General features: G+C 46.2%; 1 protein-coding gene across 10 annotated transcripts in view; it reads left to right on the top strand.

Annotated features, from left to right (window-relative positions):
• LOC139565009 (G patch domain-containing protein 8-like) overlaps positions 1–20,167 on the top strand; it is a 35,287-nt gene that overhangs the window by 8,361 nt on the left and 6,759 nt on the right. Inside the window, exons 2-7 of one of the 10 annotated variants that reach the window (XM_071385004.1) lie at positions 2,584–2,661; positions 3,806–3,841; positions 7,669–7,687; positions 10,172–10,244; positions 18,198–18,265; positions 18,419–18,505. In XM_071385004.1, coding sequence (XP_071241105.1) covers positions 10,238–10,244; positions 18,198–18,265; positions 18,419–18,505 — 162 coding nt within the window. In that variant the 5' untranslated portion in view covers positions 2,584–2,661; positions 3,806–3,841; positions 7,669–7,687; positions 10,172–10,237. The other 9 variants (XM_071384999.1, XM_071385003.1, XM_071385006.1 and 6 more) reach the window with 9 other exon arrangements.

Raw genomic sequence — 20,167 nt, 5'->3', positions numbered from 1 at the left:
ATTATCACGATATTTAGCCTAGGTGCAGTTACAATATGTATTGTTATTTTCATGATTTTATATGTATTGTGGTTCGATACTATGTTTAAAAAATATATATATATTGTTACTGGAGTTTTGGTACAGTTTTGGTATCTACTTGTATTGTCAAAAATAATATCAAAATATGTAACTATGGAGTTACAACTATCACCAGTCCAGGATACCAAGGCGCTCAGTATTCTCCAGGTGTTTCTCTCCTGGTATACACGAGAGCCCGCTGCCAAGCAACACTGCACATGGAACACCCAGAGATCCACTAACTTCAGCCTGTGTACACAGACATAGCCACTGTCTCATCCCACCCATCTCATAGAAAGCCCATTGATTTAGACGAAATTGTCATTGGGGCTCAGGCATGTTGCATGTTATAACACTATGCAGAGCATACTGCTCAGTATTCAGAGCAGCCACCCAGTCTCTCTTCTTTCATGTCTCTTCCATCAGACTCGGTCTGAGCAGCAGACCTCCCCTAATGTGGGGTCATTCGAGGTAAGCATCCATTTCAGTGTAGGCAGCGGTAGCGGAAACCCTCAGTTACAAGTTTAGATTGATGTTTATTTGTTTTAATGCCAAAATATTTATTTTGCTTTTGTGAGTGGTGAAATTAGACCGGAGACGGAGGAGAGATGAGAGGACCAGCAGGCAGCAGTGGGAAGATTGTGGCAGGAGCTGCAGCTGGTTACACATTAGGCATTCTGATCACTTCAGAAAATCAAGAGTTGTGTGTCCCAAATGTAATCCTATTACCTAAAGAGTGCCCAACTTTTAATAATGGAAATGGAGGGGAGAGGAGGCAGCCATTGATTTGCTGGTAAATAACCCCCTCCCTTCGCTCTGTTATAAGGAACTGCCTCTCCCTAATGGAATTATCCAAAACAAACATGCTGATGCAGCTTGCCCTCCAACTGAAATAATGACCCGTTAATGTGGGCTCGGACAGCAGTTTGAGGGTTATTTGTACCTGTTTTTAAATCGGTCAGGCTAGTGTCATCCTTGGATATCATGTAAAGCTTTACAGTGGTATTAATCATGTTGTCTGGGTAGAAATAAGGGAACAGGTGATCCGTTTTGAATTTAATCCTTGTTTTGTCTTGAAGGTTTGAGCTACAATACCGTGATCTATTGTAGTTAGGCTAGTATCTGTGTTCGTCAGTGGATCCCACAGTTGTAAAGATGAAGCGGTAGTAGACTCAGTAGGTGAGTAGACAGTCACTGCTGCTGGCTGCCTCCTCTACAGACTTCAGAGCGCGTCAGAGTCTCATCAGAAGACGTCCCGCAGGTTCTAACCCACTTAGGCTTGATGTTCTGTAATAAAAAGGTATTAGAGATGGATCCTCTGAGGTTGTGTGTGAAACTCAATAAGCCTCACGGGGCTCTACAGTGAAGCGATTTGACTCAAATACTTGTCATCGTGTTCCTAAATTTCTCTGTGTGCGCCAACATTTTTCAACTTAGGCGCGCACACGTGCTCCTCGTAACAAAAGGTCACAATAGCCCTACCTCAGTTGTCTAAACCCATTTGATGAAGTCAGTACCGCAGCATGACCCAAGCCTCAAATATACTCAGAGCAAAGGGATATGGGGCTCAGGATCTCTGTATTATTGAACACGTTGAAAGAACATTGCCTTGTGTCTTCCAGTCATTCAGTCTCAGCAGGTTGAAGGTCAAAGAGGAATCGCATCTGCTTTCCAAGGTGACCTTCACGTGCCATTCTGCTGCCTCTGCTTTGAGGGGTAATGTGTCTTGTCTGGGAACGGAGGCTGTATACAACACCCACCTTCTGGAAGGAGTGACACGCTCATTACTCATCTCGTGATGTCATCCTCAGGTCAAGGACCCTGTATCATACAAATAGGATGCCTCATTTTTGCATCCTGCTGCCCTGAAAAATACAAATTAACTCAATTAATTCTAGCCCCCTCAATTTGTTCCCCCTCATTGCAGACAGGGAAGTGAAATGGGTTAGATCTCTGCACTGACCTCATGGCATTGAAATGTTGTAATATAGCTACACACACACACACTCTCTCTTGCCTATTATTTTGTACCACCGTAACCGGTTTAACCACTCAGGGTAAAAATTAGGTTTCCATCTGTCTTGTAAGATATGTTTCTCTTCAACTGTCAAGCTTAGGCAGTAGAGAACCTTATCTCAACAGTGCGTGCATTAAGCTATGTCTTTGGCAGGAATCGATATGTGTTTTATCATGTCCATTTCATCCCCTATTGACTGTGTGTGTGTGGTAATTGAGAAATGTCTTTTAGCCTCTTGGGAGCTGAAATGGTTTCACTTCCATCAAGGGAACACAGAAACAGTAGGAGTTTCTCTTTTGTAGACTGTTCCATTTTCCTTCGGTTGTTGTTCCCTCTGGCTTGTCATTACTGAGCGCTCTCTCTCTCTCGCTGTCTCTCTCTCGCGCCGTCTGTCCTCATGTTTTCTCTCTTGCTGTCTCTCTCTCTCTCTCTTTTGCTGTCTCTCTGTCTCTGTGTGTGTTAGCTGTCTGGTGTCTAACCCTGAGTCCCCATGTCTTCTCTCTTAGGGGGGAAATCACTTTGACCAGTATGAAGAGGGCCAGTTGGAGCTGGAGCAGGCGTCCCTGGACAAGCCCATAGAATCGGTAAGGCCTCATCCTTCACCCCTGCACCTTTTTGGACAAGCCTAACTTGAAACTGTGTGTGTGAGATAATTAATGATTGGTCCAGAGAGAGAGGAATAGAGCCTCGCCCCTTTCATTCACCCTGTACTGCCTGTGTGATAGACACATCCAGTGTTCCCTTGACAACCATTCTCCCTACCAAATCAGTAGAATCACTGTAGACCCCTCCCTTCCCAAGCCCTCTGCTTCCTGTGCCATTTCCTGTGTGCTCTTAGCTGGATGAATAGGATTATTATTCATTATTATATTTGACTTTAATCGTAGCTCTTAACTCTGAATTTGTGTCTGTCTTTTTTAATCCCGTTTTCAGTCATCCAGCCACTAGTTCACCAGATTGTTAGAGTGGAGTGGATAAGGCACTGTATGTCCTCTAGGGAAGCGTGAGGTCCCTGAGTTTAGTAGTGGAAGTTTATCCCTGTTTGGCTCCCTTGCCCTCGGTGCTAAATTACACCGTGGCTATTTAGCAATAAAGGCCATTTGTACTAACCTCTCTAGCCCCCTCGACAACATCTCTCTAGCCCCCTCGACAACACCTCTCTAGCCCCCTCGACAACACAGACAGACAGACAGACAGACAGACAGACAGACAGACAGACAGACAGACAGACAGACAGACAGACAGACAGACAGACAGACAGACACACAGACAGACAGACAGACAGACACACAGACAGACAGACAGACACACAGACAGACAGACACACAGACAGACAGACACACTGTTAAACTGTTCTTATATATTTAAACACACACACACACACACAGTTAATTATATCTTGCTAGCACCCTAGCCACTGAAGCACTATCACAAGATGGACATACTCACGAGGGGTCCTGTCGATAAATAACATCTAATCTAATACTCTCTGGGCTAACAAGATTAGAAGCGTAGTCTGACCTGATTTGGGAAAGGAAAGAGACTCGGTACCTTATCTACTCCACATCAAGAGAAGAGAAACGGTGTAGGCTTGGAGGTGGAAGTATATGTTTAGTATTTGTGTGTGGAGTTTGTGTACTCTGTGTGTTTGTGTGTATATAGGACAGTTATCTCAGAACATTACAGTATTGTACACAACTTGGGGTGTTGGACATTTCTCTCCTGCAGCGAATTGGCCCCTATTAGCTAAGCAGCAATGACCCGGTTTGTATTTGCACGCTCCGCTTTCCTACTCCCATCTTTTAGGGTTTCCTTGTAACGCTTCTCTTACTGTCTATCACTCTTTCTCTGTCTTCACATCGCCCTACCTCTTTCTGCTCTCTCAATCCATCTCCTCTCTGTTCTTTTCATGCATCTATGTTCAAACAATTCTTTCTCTCTCTACTACACAGTGATCCGGTGTTCAGTACCCTCTTGTCATTCTGTGCTGGCATGGTGCTTGTGCAACTGGGACTGCATTTTTCGCTGACGAGGCACTTGGATAATATCGCAGGCAGCTCTTTTCTCTCGCTCCCCCTTCCATCTCTCCCTCCGTCAGTCTCTCCGTGTCTCTCTCTCTCTGAAGCACCTCGGCGAGCAGGCCTGAACTCCACTCTTGTCTCCACAACATCTATCCCCTCTCCTCCTCAGGGCATAGTGGATGTCCCCTGACTCCAACTATTGATCTGATTCTGAGCATCTCATTGCACAGCAGAACAGAATCTTAGCCCAGCTGCATTGAGAGTTCATGGCGAGAGTTCCAGCTGCATTGATAAATAAAGCTTTATTTACAAGTAGGTACGAGGAGGGTTTTTAGGCTTTTGTTTTAAAGTATATACCGCCAGTCTACATCGAAACGGTACACACCCACACAGCTAGACGATGAGAGCTAGCCTTAAGCATGTAGCTGTAACAAAGCCAAATTATTCAGCCAGGCACTCTGGTGTAAATAATCCTGTGTCTGTTCTGTTGTGAGGCACATAGACAGCAGCGGTAACAGCAAGGTCAGTCTGTCCTTCTCCTAGCTCTGCTGTTGTCCTGCTGCTCTGAAAGCGTTACTAAGCCATGCTAAAAAGGCTTCCTTTATGAAATGTGAGGGAGAAAATCCTGTCTGGCCCTGACCATTTCCCCATAGGCCTTCATCTGACTCATATATATATTGGGTATATATAAAAATACCCTGATGGGTTGTCATGGTGGGCGGATTGATCAAACCAAGCTGAGCCACGTAGCACCAACCCACTGTGTCAGGAGCCCACTGTGGGTGGGCGGTAGAGAGGAGTGGAGAGGAGAGCAGGAGGGGTGGCCTGCCTGCCTGGGTAAAGGGGCTCTGTTGCTCCTGCGCTATTGTCTATGGAGGGGCGCTGAGAGCCGGGCTGCAGCATGACAGCTCCTGACACCTGTGGAGAGAGAGAGAGAGGACTGTCACTTCCACCAGACGCATGCGCTGACATAATGCGTATTTCACCCACACACACACACCAACCCCTACCCCTACTTTGAAATTTCACAGCTCCACTTAAGTTTGTCTGAAACCCCACCCACCCACCCCCCCTACTCCAGCAGCAGTGTCATGGCTCTGGGGTGACGGGGCAGTGACAGTCGTCAGCGTGTCTCACGTCACGGAGCTGGCTGTGTGTGCAGCGCCTCTCTGCGCCCCTCCCTTGCCACTCGTGTGTGTTCTGATCTGTAGGCAGCTAGAGGTCTGTGGTACTTTACTGGGATCTGTTCTCTCTCTCTGTCTTTCCCCTCTGTTCTCTCGCTCTTTCTCTAACATTGTTTTTTGCATTGCATGTTTTAACTGGCTATCATTCGGTACTAGCTCTCTTACTCTGTCCTAATCACACCTTTTCCCCTCCCCTCCCCATTTCTCCAATGTCCCCTACCCCTGTTCCCCCCTCCAAATCCCTGGACCTGAGAGAGAGATGCAGTGGGCAGCCTCAGACACGAACCAACACACACACACACACACACCCGTTCACACACACAAGAGCAAACTCTATTTTTAAAAAACACCTGTGCTCAAGCTGTTCTGGCCTCAAACTTGAGAGAGAAGATTGATTTCACACCGTGCCATTTCACGTGATGCCTTCCGGCCTTTTACCTTTGGTTACTGAGACACTGCACCAAGTCAGGGTCAGCTCCGTCACAGCACCACAGACAACAATATTCAGAGTCAAACCTCAGTCAGATTAGAAGGAAACTTACATGCCCAGGGATTTATGATGGGTCAAAAGTCATACATCACCCTTTCATGGTGCGGTACGACTGCAGTAACACACTGACCCCTGCCCACCCTCCGTATGTTATCACGGGTGCTAACAGCCATTTGGTGTGTCTCTGTTCTGGGTCCAGGTGCTGACATCATCAACATGAGGTGGGTCTGACAGACTGTGACGGTGTACCAACTGCTTAAAGGCTATGTTGTTTTTCACATCCATGTATCACCAGAGCTGTAGGTGTCTTTGAAATGATCAACCTTGTTTAGGTGGGGTTTTTTTCACTGCCACCCACACGCACGACAACATCGCTCGCTCGCTCGCTCGCCCACACACACACACACCTTCACACACACACACACACACACACACACACACACACACACACACACACACACACACACACACACACACACACACAGAGGCTGGAGGAACACACACAATTATACACACGGAATACTGTGCTGTTGCTCAGGCACCAGCTGTATCTTTCCTCTGCTCCATGCCGTGTTATTGTTACACTCCCACCGCCTCCCCGCCTTCATTTGGGAAAATGAACCCCTGGAAGATTACCAAGGGAAAGGTCATCTGTCGTCAGTCACTCGTCCCCTTTACAACTCTGACCCCGCCTAGGGCTCCATCTCTATTTAGCACCAGCTCCAACACTGCATGTTTTTAAGGTCAAGGTCATTGATGGTAATGGATCCAATGACCCTGACCAAGTCTGTCCACCGGTTAAGTCACAACTCCTCAAGGTCAGCTGAACAGACCCAAGGTTAGGTAACAACTGCTCTCCAATATGGTGGTGCTAAGAGGGCAGGGCCTGGGTTGGAAGGTGTCTGTTCTATTTGGCCTGAGTCCCTTGAGGGCCATGCAGGGACCATTGTTTCCATCACACCTATCTGAGCCTCAGCAGGGAGGAATGTGAGCGTGCAAGGCAGACAGACAGAGTGCCAAGGACAGCGGAGCTGGAAATAGAGCTTTACAAGGAAGAGCAGAGCTGCCCCCCTGCTCTGTCCAACAGACCCGGCTCCACAAGACTCCTGTAAAAACACACATTCCACAGGGGGACGAGAGCGGGTGACGCCTGACTGCCACCCTCTTTTTTTCTACTGTCACATAGTTACTAGTCTCTCGCTCTCTCTCTCGCTCTCGCGCTATATATATGACCCAAGTTTTGGTTGATCTTTTTTCTGACATTATTTTCTGGTTAAGTGGATTAGCATGCTGTCTGTCCTGTGGGTTAAGGCCTCAGACAGTGATGGTGCAGTAATCCCTATTTAAAAACCTCCCATATAATGCAAGGGGCTTCTGAACCCCCAGTGTGAGGCTCACACACAGCCAGCGTCTACTGCACACACACACACACCGTCAGCATCACAAGGTTTGAAGACCCACACACTCCGAGGTTCCTGGTATGGTGCCCCCTGTATACCTCTTCCTGCCTTTACCCCTATCTATTTGGTTTTACCCTCCCTCCACCTCCCCCCTCCCATGCACCCTCCCTCCACCTCCATCCTCCCATGCACTGTGTCAATGACAGCACAATGCACATTACCCTCCCTACCAACACTCGGTGTGGATTTCTCTTGTTTGGATAACATTTTCTTTTTATTTCTCCTATATTAACAGTAATCATTCAATCAGTGAGTTTATTGACATGCCTAGTTACCACATTTTTGTTTTGTGTACAGTGTTTTATACATTTTTTAGGGCAAAATAAAGATTTTAGCTCTTTTTAATAAGAAAAAGATAGAAAACAAATTGCAGTTGAAAGCGTTAGTGACTGGCCGGTTTCTTACATTGTGTCACGTGTGACTGTTCTTTTGACAGCCCAGTATTTTAAAGCCAGGTTCGTATGGAAATGCCTTCACTCCACTTGCACTGCTGTTGGAACTCGCCGTCGTTGCTTTTCATCGTCCGTCTGTCTGTTTTCTTCTTCATTTAGTGCATTCCTTCATCTGTTGTTCAGCACACAGCCTGCGCCTCATCTCCGCCCTCACACTCTGCTCAGTCCATTCTGATTGGCTCATCGATCAGTCTCAGCCGTTTTGGACTGAAGTTTCTCCCCCTCACCAGCCCCACCTGGTTTTCCTCATTCTGATTTACAGACGCAGCTAGAGTTATTTTGGGGGAGGGTTACAGACTATTGGCTTACATTTGATTCCCCCCGCCAACCTACATAACCCCTGAAAGGTGCTATTAGATCAACCACTACTCTCCTCAGCCAGTGCTTGTTTTTCTGTGTGGGTTGTTGCAGGCAGATACAGCACCATCCTGCTGCGGTGAGAACTAAAAGCATCCCCAGTATCTCTTTGTCAATGGGAGCAGGGAAGAGCCCACTGCAGCACCATCTGCAGTGCAGAGAGACACGGCTGCAGAGGATCATGGGAGTTGTAGTTCTCCAGCCCCTCTTTTATTTATATCTGCTCTGACTTGATGTGTCCAGCAACCAGCATGAACATGTTTATATGGTGACACCATGCTAGGTGATGTATAGCCCCAGTTATTGTAAGTACACATGCGAGCCCTCTCCCCAGCATATGAGGCCCAGTATGAATTCCTCTCTTATCTGTGCTTGGAGCGGAAGATCTGACCGGCACACAGATACAGCTCATATATCCCCCATTCCCAGGCTCTGTTCTACTGCGTCTTCCTGTCTGGAAATAGACGAGGAGAAAAATACAAACAAACAGAGCTAGGAAGTGGTGCAGTTCAACTTTTCCCTGGGGTAAGGTAGGAAAACATGTGTATTTTATCAGCAAGGCCCTACAACAAATACTGTATATGAAGGAGATTATCAGTGGCTTTTGGAGGGGAGTTGCCATTTCAACAATATTTTATGTGGCTCACTTTAAACAAACCAATAACGATAAGCAAGCTGGGAGCGTTGACTTAGTTATACAGATTGGGGGGGGGGACTAGTTTGGGTAGAAATACCACAGGGACTTGATAAAATGGACTAAAATCCATCTCTTGGACAAAGGCAGACGGGCGGAGATGCAGCATGTTCTGTGTGTGACAACCACTACCCCTTCCACATGCACTAACCCATACTGCCCCACCACACCACCACCCTTACAGCTCCATCCACTTCCACTGCCCTCACTCTGTCAAGACAATCTACTATGACCCTGTCCAACCATCACCTCTGTGCTTGAGCCCATCTCAGACTAACACCATTGGTCCGTAGGCATTCTGTTGACCCTGCCCTTCTGTATATGCATCATCATATACAGTCCAGTACTAACACCGTCTCCTTTTTGTTTAACTCTTCAACAAAAAGCTGCATGCTGTTTTACTGTTTGGTTTCAATCCCTCCCACTTGGTTTTCAGTCTGTGAAATTTGACATCTACTCTCTTTGTGATTATAAATATACTTTTTTGGGGGTTGGTTTGTATGTTTTTGGTAGATTGCAGCACCCTGGTGAATGGTAGTAGAAAAGCTTGGAATAGTTATAATCACAACTGAAACGCAACCTTCTATTTTTTTCATTTGTACAAATCTCATTCTTTCTGTTTTCTTTGTGCTTGATGATGTACTGTAATTTGTAGTGGTGCGACAGTCTTGCATTTCACTTTTGTTTTACTGCCGTCCCACAGCGTTATAACAGTCTCAGTCAGCACCTGATGTCTTCCTCTCTCCTACACAGTCATACACACTCTCAACCCTGGGCCTTGTAATGGTAACCCAAGGCCCTCTTAGCTCTCGCGCTCTCTCTTTCTCTCTCTTTCTTTCCCCCTCTCTCACTGTATTTCTCTCGTGACAGCTCCATATGTTTCGTGGCGCTCCCCTCTGTCTTGGTTATGGAATCACAACAAGCTTGGGAGTTTATGGTCCTCTTTCTGTTAACGCAAGATTTCCATTCCTCGTTTTTGTCCCATTTGTCCGTGTACGATAGATCTCGCTCTATAGCGGTTCATATATGTATAAACGTGTGATACATATATTACCGTCTCCTTTCTCCTCTTCCTCCTTCCCCTCGTACCTCCCAGACAGCTGATATTCTCTGTGTTACAACAACGAGTTGAACATGGGACGCTTCAACCCCAGTTCGTAAGCTTTAGAGGTTTTAATCCGTTCCTGTTAGGGTAGGCTCCTTCTCTACCCCTCAGTGTGGCTATAAGGATGTTAGTACTGAGACTACACACTCCCTTCCTCCTTCCCTCCCTCCCTCACCTCCCCCTGTGCTGGAAGACACTGATGTCACATGGTGTAGGAGGTGGTGATGATTTGGTAGTAGTCCTGTATGTGTTTGTGACCCGTGCCCACGGGAAAAGGTTTTCTTATTATTGGAATGTTTTTGGTCTTTTTCTCCTCTGTTCTGTCTGCCAGGATAACATTGGGCACCGGCTGCTTCAGAAACATGGCTGGAAGCTGGGGCAGGGACTGGGCAAAACCATGCAGGGTAAGAAGACATTCTCTCTCTCTCTCTCTCTCTCTCTCTCTCTCTCTCTCTCTCTCTCTCTCTCTCTCTCTCTCGTGTTCGTTCGTTCGTTCGTTCGTTCAAACCTCTCAGTACTCCTTCTCTTTGCCTCACCTTTCTCCAGGTTTTATTTTGTACTTGTTTTGTTTCTTTTTGACTGTTTCCTTTCTATTTTCTGTACTTTTTCTGATCTCTGTCTTCCTCTTCTGGTAGGTAGAAAGGATCAGAGTATTTAGTGCATGACCCCGGTACAGTTGTCCCTGTCGGTCTTGCACTGGTCTTCGCCAGAACTAGGTGTAGAAAGGATAGTGTAATGCATCCTGGGACAGGACGGGAGGAGGAGGGTGGTAGTGTTTGTTCTTTGCGCCACTGCTGTTCCCTTCCCATGATGCATTTAGCCTAGAGCAGATTTGACTAAAGTGGGCCTGAGTTTAAAAAATGTTTTTTTAAGGGGATGTAGAATGCATGCCCACCCCACACCCCCCACCCCACACACACTCGCACTGATGCTCATTGCTCACAAGCTTCCTTGAGACACACTGCCCTCAGCCAATGGGAGCTGCTGTTCATTCTCTTCCAAAACATACATAGTCTGATGGTGGAATGCCTGTGTGTACCCAGCTTGGTTCCACTGTGAATATAATATATATATATTATATAAGTAATATATATATATTACTTATATAATCGCCTATGTCATGCCTTCGTGTTCTACCCTCCCCAGTCTTTAGTCAAAGTAATTCAGTCAATATGTTGGTTAGACTTAAAAACGGTTAATCTCACTTCCTCCATTTTCGTTATCGATCTCTCCCTGTTAACTGGCACTTTATTTAAATGAATTTAAAACTAATCTGGTTGAAGGATTGATGGGTTACTTTAGGGGGCACACTGGTTATCTGTTATTTCAGGGTTTCCCTGGTAATTATCTATTAACTTCTTATTGGAATTAATTGTATTGATGCATTTTGTGTGCACTGATTGACCACAGCTCATGTCAGATGGTGTTTTTAGTTGGCTGGCAAGGGTTTGAGCATAAAAGCCTCTGCGTTTAGTAGTGACAGACAAGTCAGAGTGTCTGTTTTCCTTCAGCTTTGAATGATGTCATAGTTGGCAGGCTGGTTGGTCCTTGTAGTCTATTGAGAATTGGTTTAGAGTGAGTGTGTCTACTTTATGGGCCCGAGTCCAGGAGCCTTAACCTCTTCACCCAACCCCTTTCACTCTCATTTGTTTCCGCCCAGAGCTAGCTACACAACCCGGACCCGTCTTTCACCCAGCCTTTTCTCATCCCTCCATCGCCCCGTTCCCTTAGTCTCACCAGCCTTTCCCTACCCACCCAGCAGGAAGCATCTGGGCTGCATTACAACACGCTAATGGGAAACATCCCAGTCTGCTCATTCTCTATCTCCTAACACACGGTCATGTTTTCAACCAGGACACAGTGCCTGGATGCCTTCTCCCTCTCAAAACCGTACACTACTGGGGACTTGTCCTCTTGTTCAGTCTGACACCCTGAGCAGCTGATTGTAACAATGTGTCGAATGCTACATTTGCATCTTAACGTCTTACTAAGTGGATAAATAGGCCCGTGTTAGAGAACCTTGTTTTTATACTTGCTTTTAGAGGAGGATGCCGTTACTATGCTGCGTATGCAACTGTAGACTGCCAGCCTCCCTGCAGTAGTAGCCTCGGGTGCAACATGAGGATCTGCACCGAGTTAAGACCTGCGTCAGTCAGGTCAGCTGGCTATTTGTTTTCAGGGAGGCGGGTAGTGTACGTAGCGCAGGGCAACACTGCATTCTTTTAGTGTCTGCTTTTCTGTCTGTGTTGTTTAGCCATGGCTCATCTAGCTGGGGATCTGTCCCACCCTCCCATTTGGCAGCACTGTGCTAAACACAACAGTCACACAGAGGAATGCCGCACAGACACACACACACACACAGCAGCCACGGCAAATGTAATACCAACAGCGCTCTCGTATGCTAAGGAGCTTTTTGAGGACGTTGCTACACTTGTGTCAACGACTCGTCATCTCTGGCCTTGAAGAGGACACAGTACGTGGCGTCTTGCTTGCTGAGGGTCTCGACGCTGTCCCATGAGGAATGGTGGATTGAGGCTCATGCCAGGGGCTGGTTGTAAGGAGGTTGGCAGGGGTTCCTGGTATTGCTGCGCTCTCTCCTCTCCTCTGCTCATGGACATGTAGGGCTTTCAATCCACTTCTCTGTCACCAGTTACCAGCCAGAGGCCATACAGTCCAGGACACTGCCTCCTACAGGGCACATTGGGAACTACCTGTCTGAGTGTGTGAAAGCACTGCGGCGACCCATGACTCTGATGCGTTGATAGCAGGATTGAGACAGGCAGACAGTACAGGGTGTTTTGTTTTTAAATATGCATTTTAAAACCGGACCTGCTGTCTGGTTGTCAGTAGTCTAGCGAATAAAGGGGGTTGTATTTGTGTGTTTGATGTGATCATCTGTAAATGTTTACAGCTTTTATGTACTAAGCGGCATGTAGCCTTCTGGTTAACAGCGTTAGGGGTTCGAATCCCTGAGCCGACAATCTGTGCCCTTGAGCAAGGCAGTTAACCCTAATTGCTCCTGTAAGTCGCTCTGGATAAGAGCGTCTGCTAAATGACTCAAATGTAAAATGTTTAAGTTGGTTTGAGTGTAGCTCTTGTGTTGTTGCTGTTTGCATGGTGTCAGTACAGTGTGGTTATGTAAGCAGTGGCCTCTGCTCTGTGGGTAGATGAGTCTGTCTGTGGCGCCAGCCTGCCTGCCTGCATGTCCAATTGTTGTGGATATTAATGGTCCTGTGTTTGAACCCAACAACTGTAGACAAATATGGTCATCTACTTTACTCCGGAGTGGACTTATAACACAATCACCGTATCACGCCATCACATCACTATAGAATGAATCTGTGGGATCATATTCTAATGATAATAATACAGGATTGTACTCGTTCTCTCCCCTCCTGTCAGAAGCTTGTTTGACCTGATAGCAATGTGTCCCTGTGCTTTGAGTTTTCACTATATTCACTCTGTTCTTATTTCTTCTTTTGTTCTTTTTGCCCCTTTTTTAGGTAAGGTTTGTTGGATTCCCTCTGTATGTCTGTGTGTGTTTCTCCCACTCTCTACAATTGACCTCAATGTAACACCGCCCTTTACAACGCAGGCTGGTAACTGGCCTCTCTCGGCTTCCTCTTGTCTTTATAAAACCACTAAACTATTATTTCACTTTTCACAATCTGCTCACAAGTACCTTGTTTGATTCCAAGTACGAAAAACCAGACAAATCCAATTAAAATCAAGGTAGATCCTAGTAACCAAAGATTGCATCACATCCTGTAGAATCACCAGCTCCAAGTCTCTTTAGATTTGTGTTTTTCCCTTTGAGTGTCTGTGGCTGCCATGGTTGGGGGTTCTGATTGGCTGTGACCACGGCTCAGTCTTTTGAATGGCTTGCAGAGTAGCCCCCCCCCCATCTGCCTGTATCTACCTTCAAACCCGTGGAGTGAGTGTGTACTGTATGTATGCGTGCGGTTGTCATGTGGGACTGAGACGTGTGTATTTGTGTGTGTCAGTCACTGACGGGGGTTCCTAGGGAAAACTTACAGGGAAAACCTCACTCCCCCCTCGTGCACCCAAAATGTGTCTGCCCCTCCCTCCCATGTCCACCAACGTCACACACACCCATCATCCCTCTCCTTTTGGCCTTCCCCTCCTGCACAGCATGCCTGTCCCAGAGGTTCAACCCTGCCTGCCTGGACTATCAGTCCTCTGGGGATTTAAGCAGTGCTCTGTATAGGCTACCGTGCTACACTCAAAGAACCCTTCATATGCTCCATGGAGTACTTCAAATTCAGCTCTAAATAATCATTTGACTGTTATTTTCCTGTTGTTGCACACTTACAGTGCTAGACCAAGTCTCCTAAGCACTGCTCAAAGCCCTGTGGGCCCCCTTTTTCAGGTACCTTTCTGTTCACCATCCTGGGGGTAAGCATGTCCCAAACTGAGCTTGCTGACAGTGAGGGGATTTGGGGGAATCTCGGCTAACCAGGCTGACAAGACAAACATCTGTCTGTGCGGCTGACAGAGGGGAGAATGGTGGCTGTGTGTCGAGTGGTGTTCTGTTGTCAGGGGCAGCTGATTGGTTGCATGCTCGTATCGAATGAGGCATGGTCATTCCTCTTTACTGTACCAGATGCGTTAGATAGATAGATATTTTAACACGCTACATTCAAAGCATGATCTGTAGGACAGCCGGACAGGGAACCTCGCCCTGTTCTCCTGTTCCAAGTGGATCTGTCCTCACATTCAGCTGTTTAAACAATCATCCCCTACCCTGAAGAACAGGAGTCCAACTCAACTCCCCCAGAGCTCTTATCTGATGGGGATGTTATTGAAGCCAGCTGCTGGCTCTAGCTGTCATTCTTTGGGGTAGGGCGAAGGAAGAGTGAGGGGTGTTGGGAGTTACTTACCACAGATATGCGGCGTATAGGAGAGAGGAACAGGAGGTCCTAGGCACTCATGGGATATTGGGGTAGTAAGAGCCAGGATTGGGGACTGGGACGGTGGGTGAGAGAGTGTGGTGGTGAGAGGAGATCCCTGTAAGCACCCAGAGGGCTAAGAGTGAAGAAAGGAGTGGAGGGCTTTAATCCCCCCCCCCCCCAAACTCCCATCCCCACCACATCCACCCTTCTCTATGTGCCTCGAATCTTCCTGCTTAACCAATTGGTGTTTCTTTTTTACAGCGATTTGATCCTGCCCATGTTGTGCTGATGGTAAACTTAGTGGTAAATGTTATTTTCCCCCCGATTGAATTGTTTTTATTTTGTTTTGTTTTTTTCCCTCCCATTTCTTTCATTTGTTGTTTTCCCGTCATCAGAGCACCAATGCTACATAGGCTTTCAATTCTCTCTCAGTATTAGTACTCATTCTGCTGCTTGTATATTATCATATATATACATCTACATTACTCTTAGAAACATTCTCATTTTGTTTGTTTTCAGTTTTTAGTTTTTTTTTACCTTGTGATTCACACTGTGATTTAGATGCACACTTTTTTGTCCGGTCCCTTTGTTTTCCACTGGAATGGGTAATGCTGAAGGTATTGTCACTGTGTTTTTAAAAATGGTTATAGTTGGGGACATCTCCTGTAATTGTAAAAAATTGTATTTCATGAAGATTAGGTGCCTGGATTGTGACTCCTCCCCCGTGTTCTCAGTGAACTGGTCCATTGGTGGAGAGCTTTACTGCAGTGGCCTGTCTGTCTGTCCGTGGGCTGGTCTCAAGCAGTCCCCCTTGTGGTTGGACTGCTCAATATCCATCCCCCTCTAATTAGGGGCTGATTTAGACCTGGGTGCAATTCATTATCAGTTGGAATAGGCGCTGCATTGTCATTTGGATGTCTGCATTGACCGTGCAGCATTTATGGTGATACGGCCTCTGCGCAGGTCAGGACATTCGTATGTCTTGCGCTTCGGGGAGCAGAGCTGTTGTCGAGGAAGTGAGTTTGTTTTTATACAGGACCTCCCACCTACTGTCAATCAATCATGTCAATGCGGAGCTATTCGGAGCATTCAACATTATTACAAAATTATGAGGGGCACACGGCGATGCGGTACGGAGCCTCATTTGGCCAATTGCGTCACACCATCCACCCTGCCTTAATGTGTCCAACCGGCAGACAGACACTGTAGTGGGGTTTGGAGTCCAGACAGGCCCTTATTTGATACACATGCGGCTATAATTTAAGAATTAGGATTATACCATTGGGCTGTGACCATAACAATGATACGAGAACAATTCGGAGAACAGACAGATGTTAACAGAGAGGATTCAAATTCTTTTTTTTTTCTTTTTTTTTTTTTCATGGGCTAGGAATTAATTAGTCTCACATCTGTATTCTGGCACTAATGAATACATTAGGTATGTAAGCCTATGCTGCTGCCCTATTATACCAATGCTGATTATCACGCTGGCTTCCATTGCAATAGAGGACTGTAGTCAGTCGGCACATAAGACCTTAGTCACTGTATTATCACTAGCCCCTTTTAATATGTCTGGTTTTATGCGATCAGACCGCTAATGTCGTTACAGCCCTACATTATTAGTATTAATCACATGATTTAAGATGCAAACCAAACATGCTCTTTTAGTTTCAGAATGAGAGACTACAGTCTATCCTCCTCGCTAGTGAAGTAGGGGGGCATGTGGATTAGAATTAAGCAATAGGGTACAAGGGGGTGTGGGATATGGCCAATATGCCACAGCTAAGGGCTGTTCTTAGTTACGACGCAACACAGCGTTCCTAGATACAGCTGTTGGCTGTGGTATATTGGCCATATATCACAAACCCCCGAGGTGCCTCATTGCTATTATAAACTGGTTATCAATGTAATCAGAGCAGTAAAAATTATTTGTTTGTCATACCCGTGGTATAAGGTCTGATAACCACGGCTTTCAGCCAATCAGCATTCAGGGCTCGAAACACCCAGTTTAATATGGCTAATAGGTTGTGCTATGTGGTAATAATAGTTAGTCATTATTTGTTTCTGATTGTGGATTTGTTAATTCCTAGCCCTGTTAACTATAGACAAGCATCTTTAAAATGTTCATAATCGCTCTTGCCCAAGGGTATAAACTGAGTCTAAAATTGATCAAGAGGATAATAACGTAATCTTGAGTAAGGAGAAAAAGAAAAAAAACTGAAACCAAACTGAAGTGCTGATTGGACTCTTATCTGATTTACTGTGAACCTGGCTGCCAACCAACAGCCACTGCTGCAGCAGACTAGTCCAAATTCTGTTTTGTGCCTTTTTTTGTTTTGAGAACCCCTGTCTGTCCAACCCCATACCCTATTTTCTCGGGTAAGTATCCCCTCCCCTGCAATGTCACCACGGCGATTCCTGGCCTGTGACGTCACTCCGCTGTAGTTCAGTGCTTGTCCTTTATTTACTCCCCCCCTCTCTCTCTCTCTCTCCCTCTCTCTCTGCTTCGTTTGGCTGATTATGAGTGGATTAAGCAATTACGTGTCAAATCTCCAACATAGTTTTGATCTTTTTCTGTTTCATTCTGTTTTCTGGTTGTTTTTGGTTGGTTCATTTATTTTTCTGAAGTTAATTTCCTTCTGATCTAGCTCTTTTCACAGCTTACGTAACATGGCTTAAGTAGACTGAGGGAAAGAGGGGGAGAGTCTGTTAGGCCAGGGCCATGATGGGAGGCCTGGGGTAGAGGGGGACCAGAGGCTGGGTCTCCTATGGGACAGTACAGGGGGTTGTGGGGTCAGTCACTGGGCAGTTCAGAGCCGGGTGATGGGGAGGCTGTACTATGTTGTCGCAGTGGTGTTCTGCTCAGTAATCTGAAGCAGCTGCGTCAGCCAGCCCCTCTGGCAGTATTGTCCTTGGTAAACTTGGCGTTCTTGTTGAACAGGACTGCGGTACTGGAGGAGGGAGGGGAGAGAGAGGCTACGCTCAGCACTTTGAGACTGGAGGGAGACACGGAGATACTGCGACAGATACAGGCTTAAACCCTGTCCTTGCCACTCCGTTTTTCTCCAGTATACTTTATCCCTCCGTTTCCTTGTCCTCTCCCCCTCCCTTATCCAAATGGACGTCTCTGAACTGCTCATATGGCCTCTGCTGGTTACGTCTCAGAACTAGGATCAGTGCAGCAATTTGGATGCATCTTTCTAGAAAAGAGAACCCAGCTGAGAAGTAGTCGGGGTACTTAAGCTGTGCTGTGCCTGGTGGCTATGGTAAGCTGTGAGAATGGCTGGTTTTTGGTTCACTGTAGCTTTTCTGGTCTCTTTGCACTTCAAGGCAATATTCTCTAACCCCAGCACCCTGTGCTCTAAAAGCAGGCTGTCCCTGAGCTGTCCCCCCGTCCCAGTGTCAGAGCCTCACCTATCCCTCTCTCTGTCTCTCTCCCCCCAGGACGCACCGACCCTGTGCCCATCATCCTCAAATATGATGTCATGGGGATGGGACGTATGGAGATGGAGGTAAGACGCTGTCAGTGGCTCGCAAAATATCGATATTCTACATTTTGTATCCTACGACATGCACTGTGTAAAATGGGTCTGTGTATTTGTGAGTGCTGTTTTAGTTTGTTCATAGCGAGTTTGTTAACTTACATATACCGTGTGTGTGTGTAGTTGGACGTTGCCGAAGATGCTACAGAGAAGAGGAAAGTGCTGGAGGTGGAGAAGGAAGTCACAGAGGAATTACAGCAGAAATACAAGGTGAGACTTTCCTTACTAGCTAACTCAATCCAGGCCATACATACGCCTCTCTTCTCAAGGTCCTCGTTTCAACAATCTCTCACTAGCATTCGTTCACTCGCTTCAAGGTGACCCCGTTTCCTGCATTTGCATACCTTCTTGCTTTTCTCCTGTGCCAGTGACTCATAGCCCTGTCTTGTTAAGATTCTGCTGCCGCTCTGTGTGTCGGTGCAATAAAATCGGCCTTGGAGAATCATAGAGCTTCTCCTGTTCCTCATCTCCCACTCCCTCGCGCATCTTTCTGGTGGAGAAAATTGGATGACTTCATGTGAGGAGTTGCTGTCTGCTGGTGTGAGATTCTGAATATATGAGACAAACACAGACAGACACTCAGTCAATGGAACACTTATACTGTCATGCATGTGCCAAATCATTTATTTTAGCGGGTTACCGGTATATCTGCGGAAATGGCATATGCCAGTGCATTTGGAAAGTATTCAGACCCCTTGGCTTTTTCCTCATTTTGTTACGTTACAGCTTTATTCTAAAAATGTTATTTAAAAAAAAAAAAAGTCCCACATCAATTTACACACAATACCCCCTAACGACAAGCCAAAACAGGTTTTTAGAAATGTTTGCAAATTCATGAAAAATGGAAAACTGATATCACATTTATTTCAGACCCTTTACTCAGTACTTTGTTGAAGCACCTTTGGCAGCGTTTACAGCCTCAAGTCTTCTTGGGTATGACGCTACAAGCTTGGCACACCTGTATTTGGGGAGGTTCTCCCATTCTTCTCTGCAGAACCTCTCAAGCTCGGTCAGGTTGAATGGGGAGCGTTGTCTTGGCTGTTGTCTTGGCTGTGTGCTTAGGGTCACTGTCCTGTTGGAAGGTGAACCTTTGCCTCAGTCTGAGGTCCTGAGTGCTCTGGAGCAGGTTTGCTCCAGAAACTTTGTTCTGCACTTTGTTCTGTTAATCTTTCCCTCGATCCCTCCTGCTGCTGAAAAACAGCCCCACAGATTGATGCTGCCAGGTTTCCTCCAGACGTGACGATTGGCTTTCAGGCCAAAAGTTCAATCTTGGTTTCATCAGACCAGAGAATCTTGTACAACTGAACGCATTCAACTGAAATGTGTCTATCGCATTTGACCCTCTGAAACGGAGAGGTGCGAGGGAGGCTGCCATAATCGACATCCACGTCGTCGGCGCCTGGGGAACAGGGGGTTAAACTGCCTTGCTCGGGCAGAACGACAGATTTTTACCTCGCCAGCTCGGGGATTCGATCCAGCAACCTTTCAGTTACTGGCCCAACACTCTAACCACTAGGCTAACTGCTGCCCCTTCAATTGATTGACTCTAGGAAGAGTCTTGGTGGTTTCAAACGTCTTCCATTTAAGAATGATGGAGATCACTAAGAGACCTGTCAACTGTGGGACCTTATATGGTTTTCCAAATCATGTCCAATCAATTGTATTTACCACAGGTGGACTCCAAGTTGTAGAAACATCTCAAGGATATTTTTGTAAATAAGGTATTTCTGTTTTTAATTCATGTGTATAAATATAATAAAAATAAAACATTATGGGGTATTGTGTGTAGATTGAGGGGGGGAAATAATTTAATACATTTTAGAATAAGGCTATAATGTATTCTTTTGTAAAAGGGGAAGGGGTCTGAATACT

Source organism: Salvelinus alpinus, chromosome 36 (assembly GCF_045679555.1).
Source record: "Salvelinus alpinus chromosome 36, SLU_Salpinus.1, whole genome shotgun sequence".
NCBI classification, from domain to species: Eukaryota; Metazoa; Chordata; class Actinopteri; order Salmoniformes; family Salmonidae; genus Salvelinus; species Salvelinus alpinus.
Note: the sequence above shows the minus strand (reverse complement) of the source record. Positions and strands in the feature narration are given on the sequence as shown.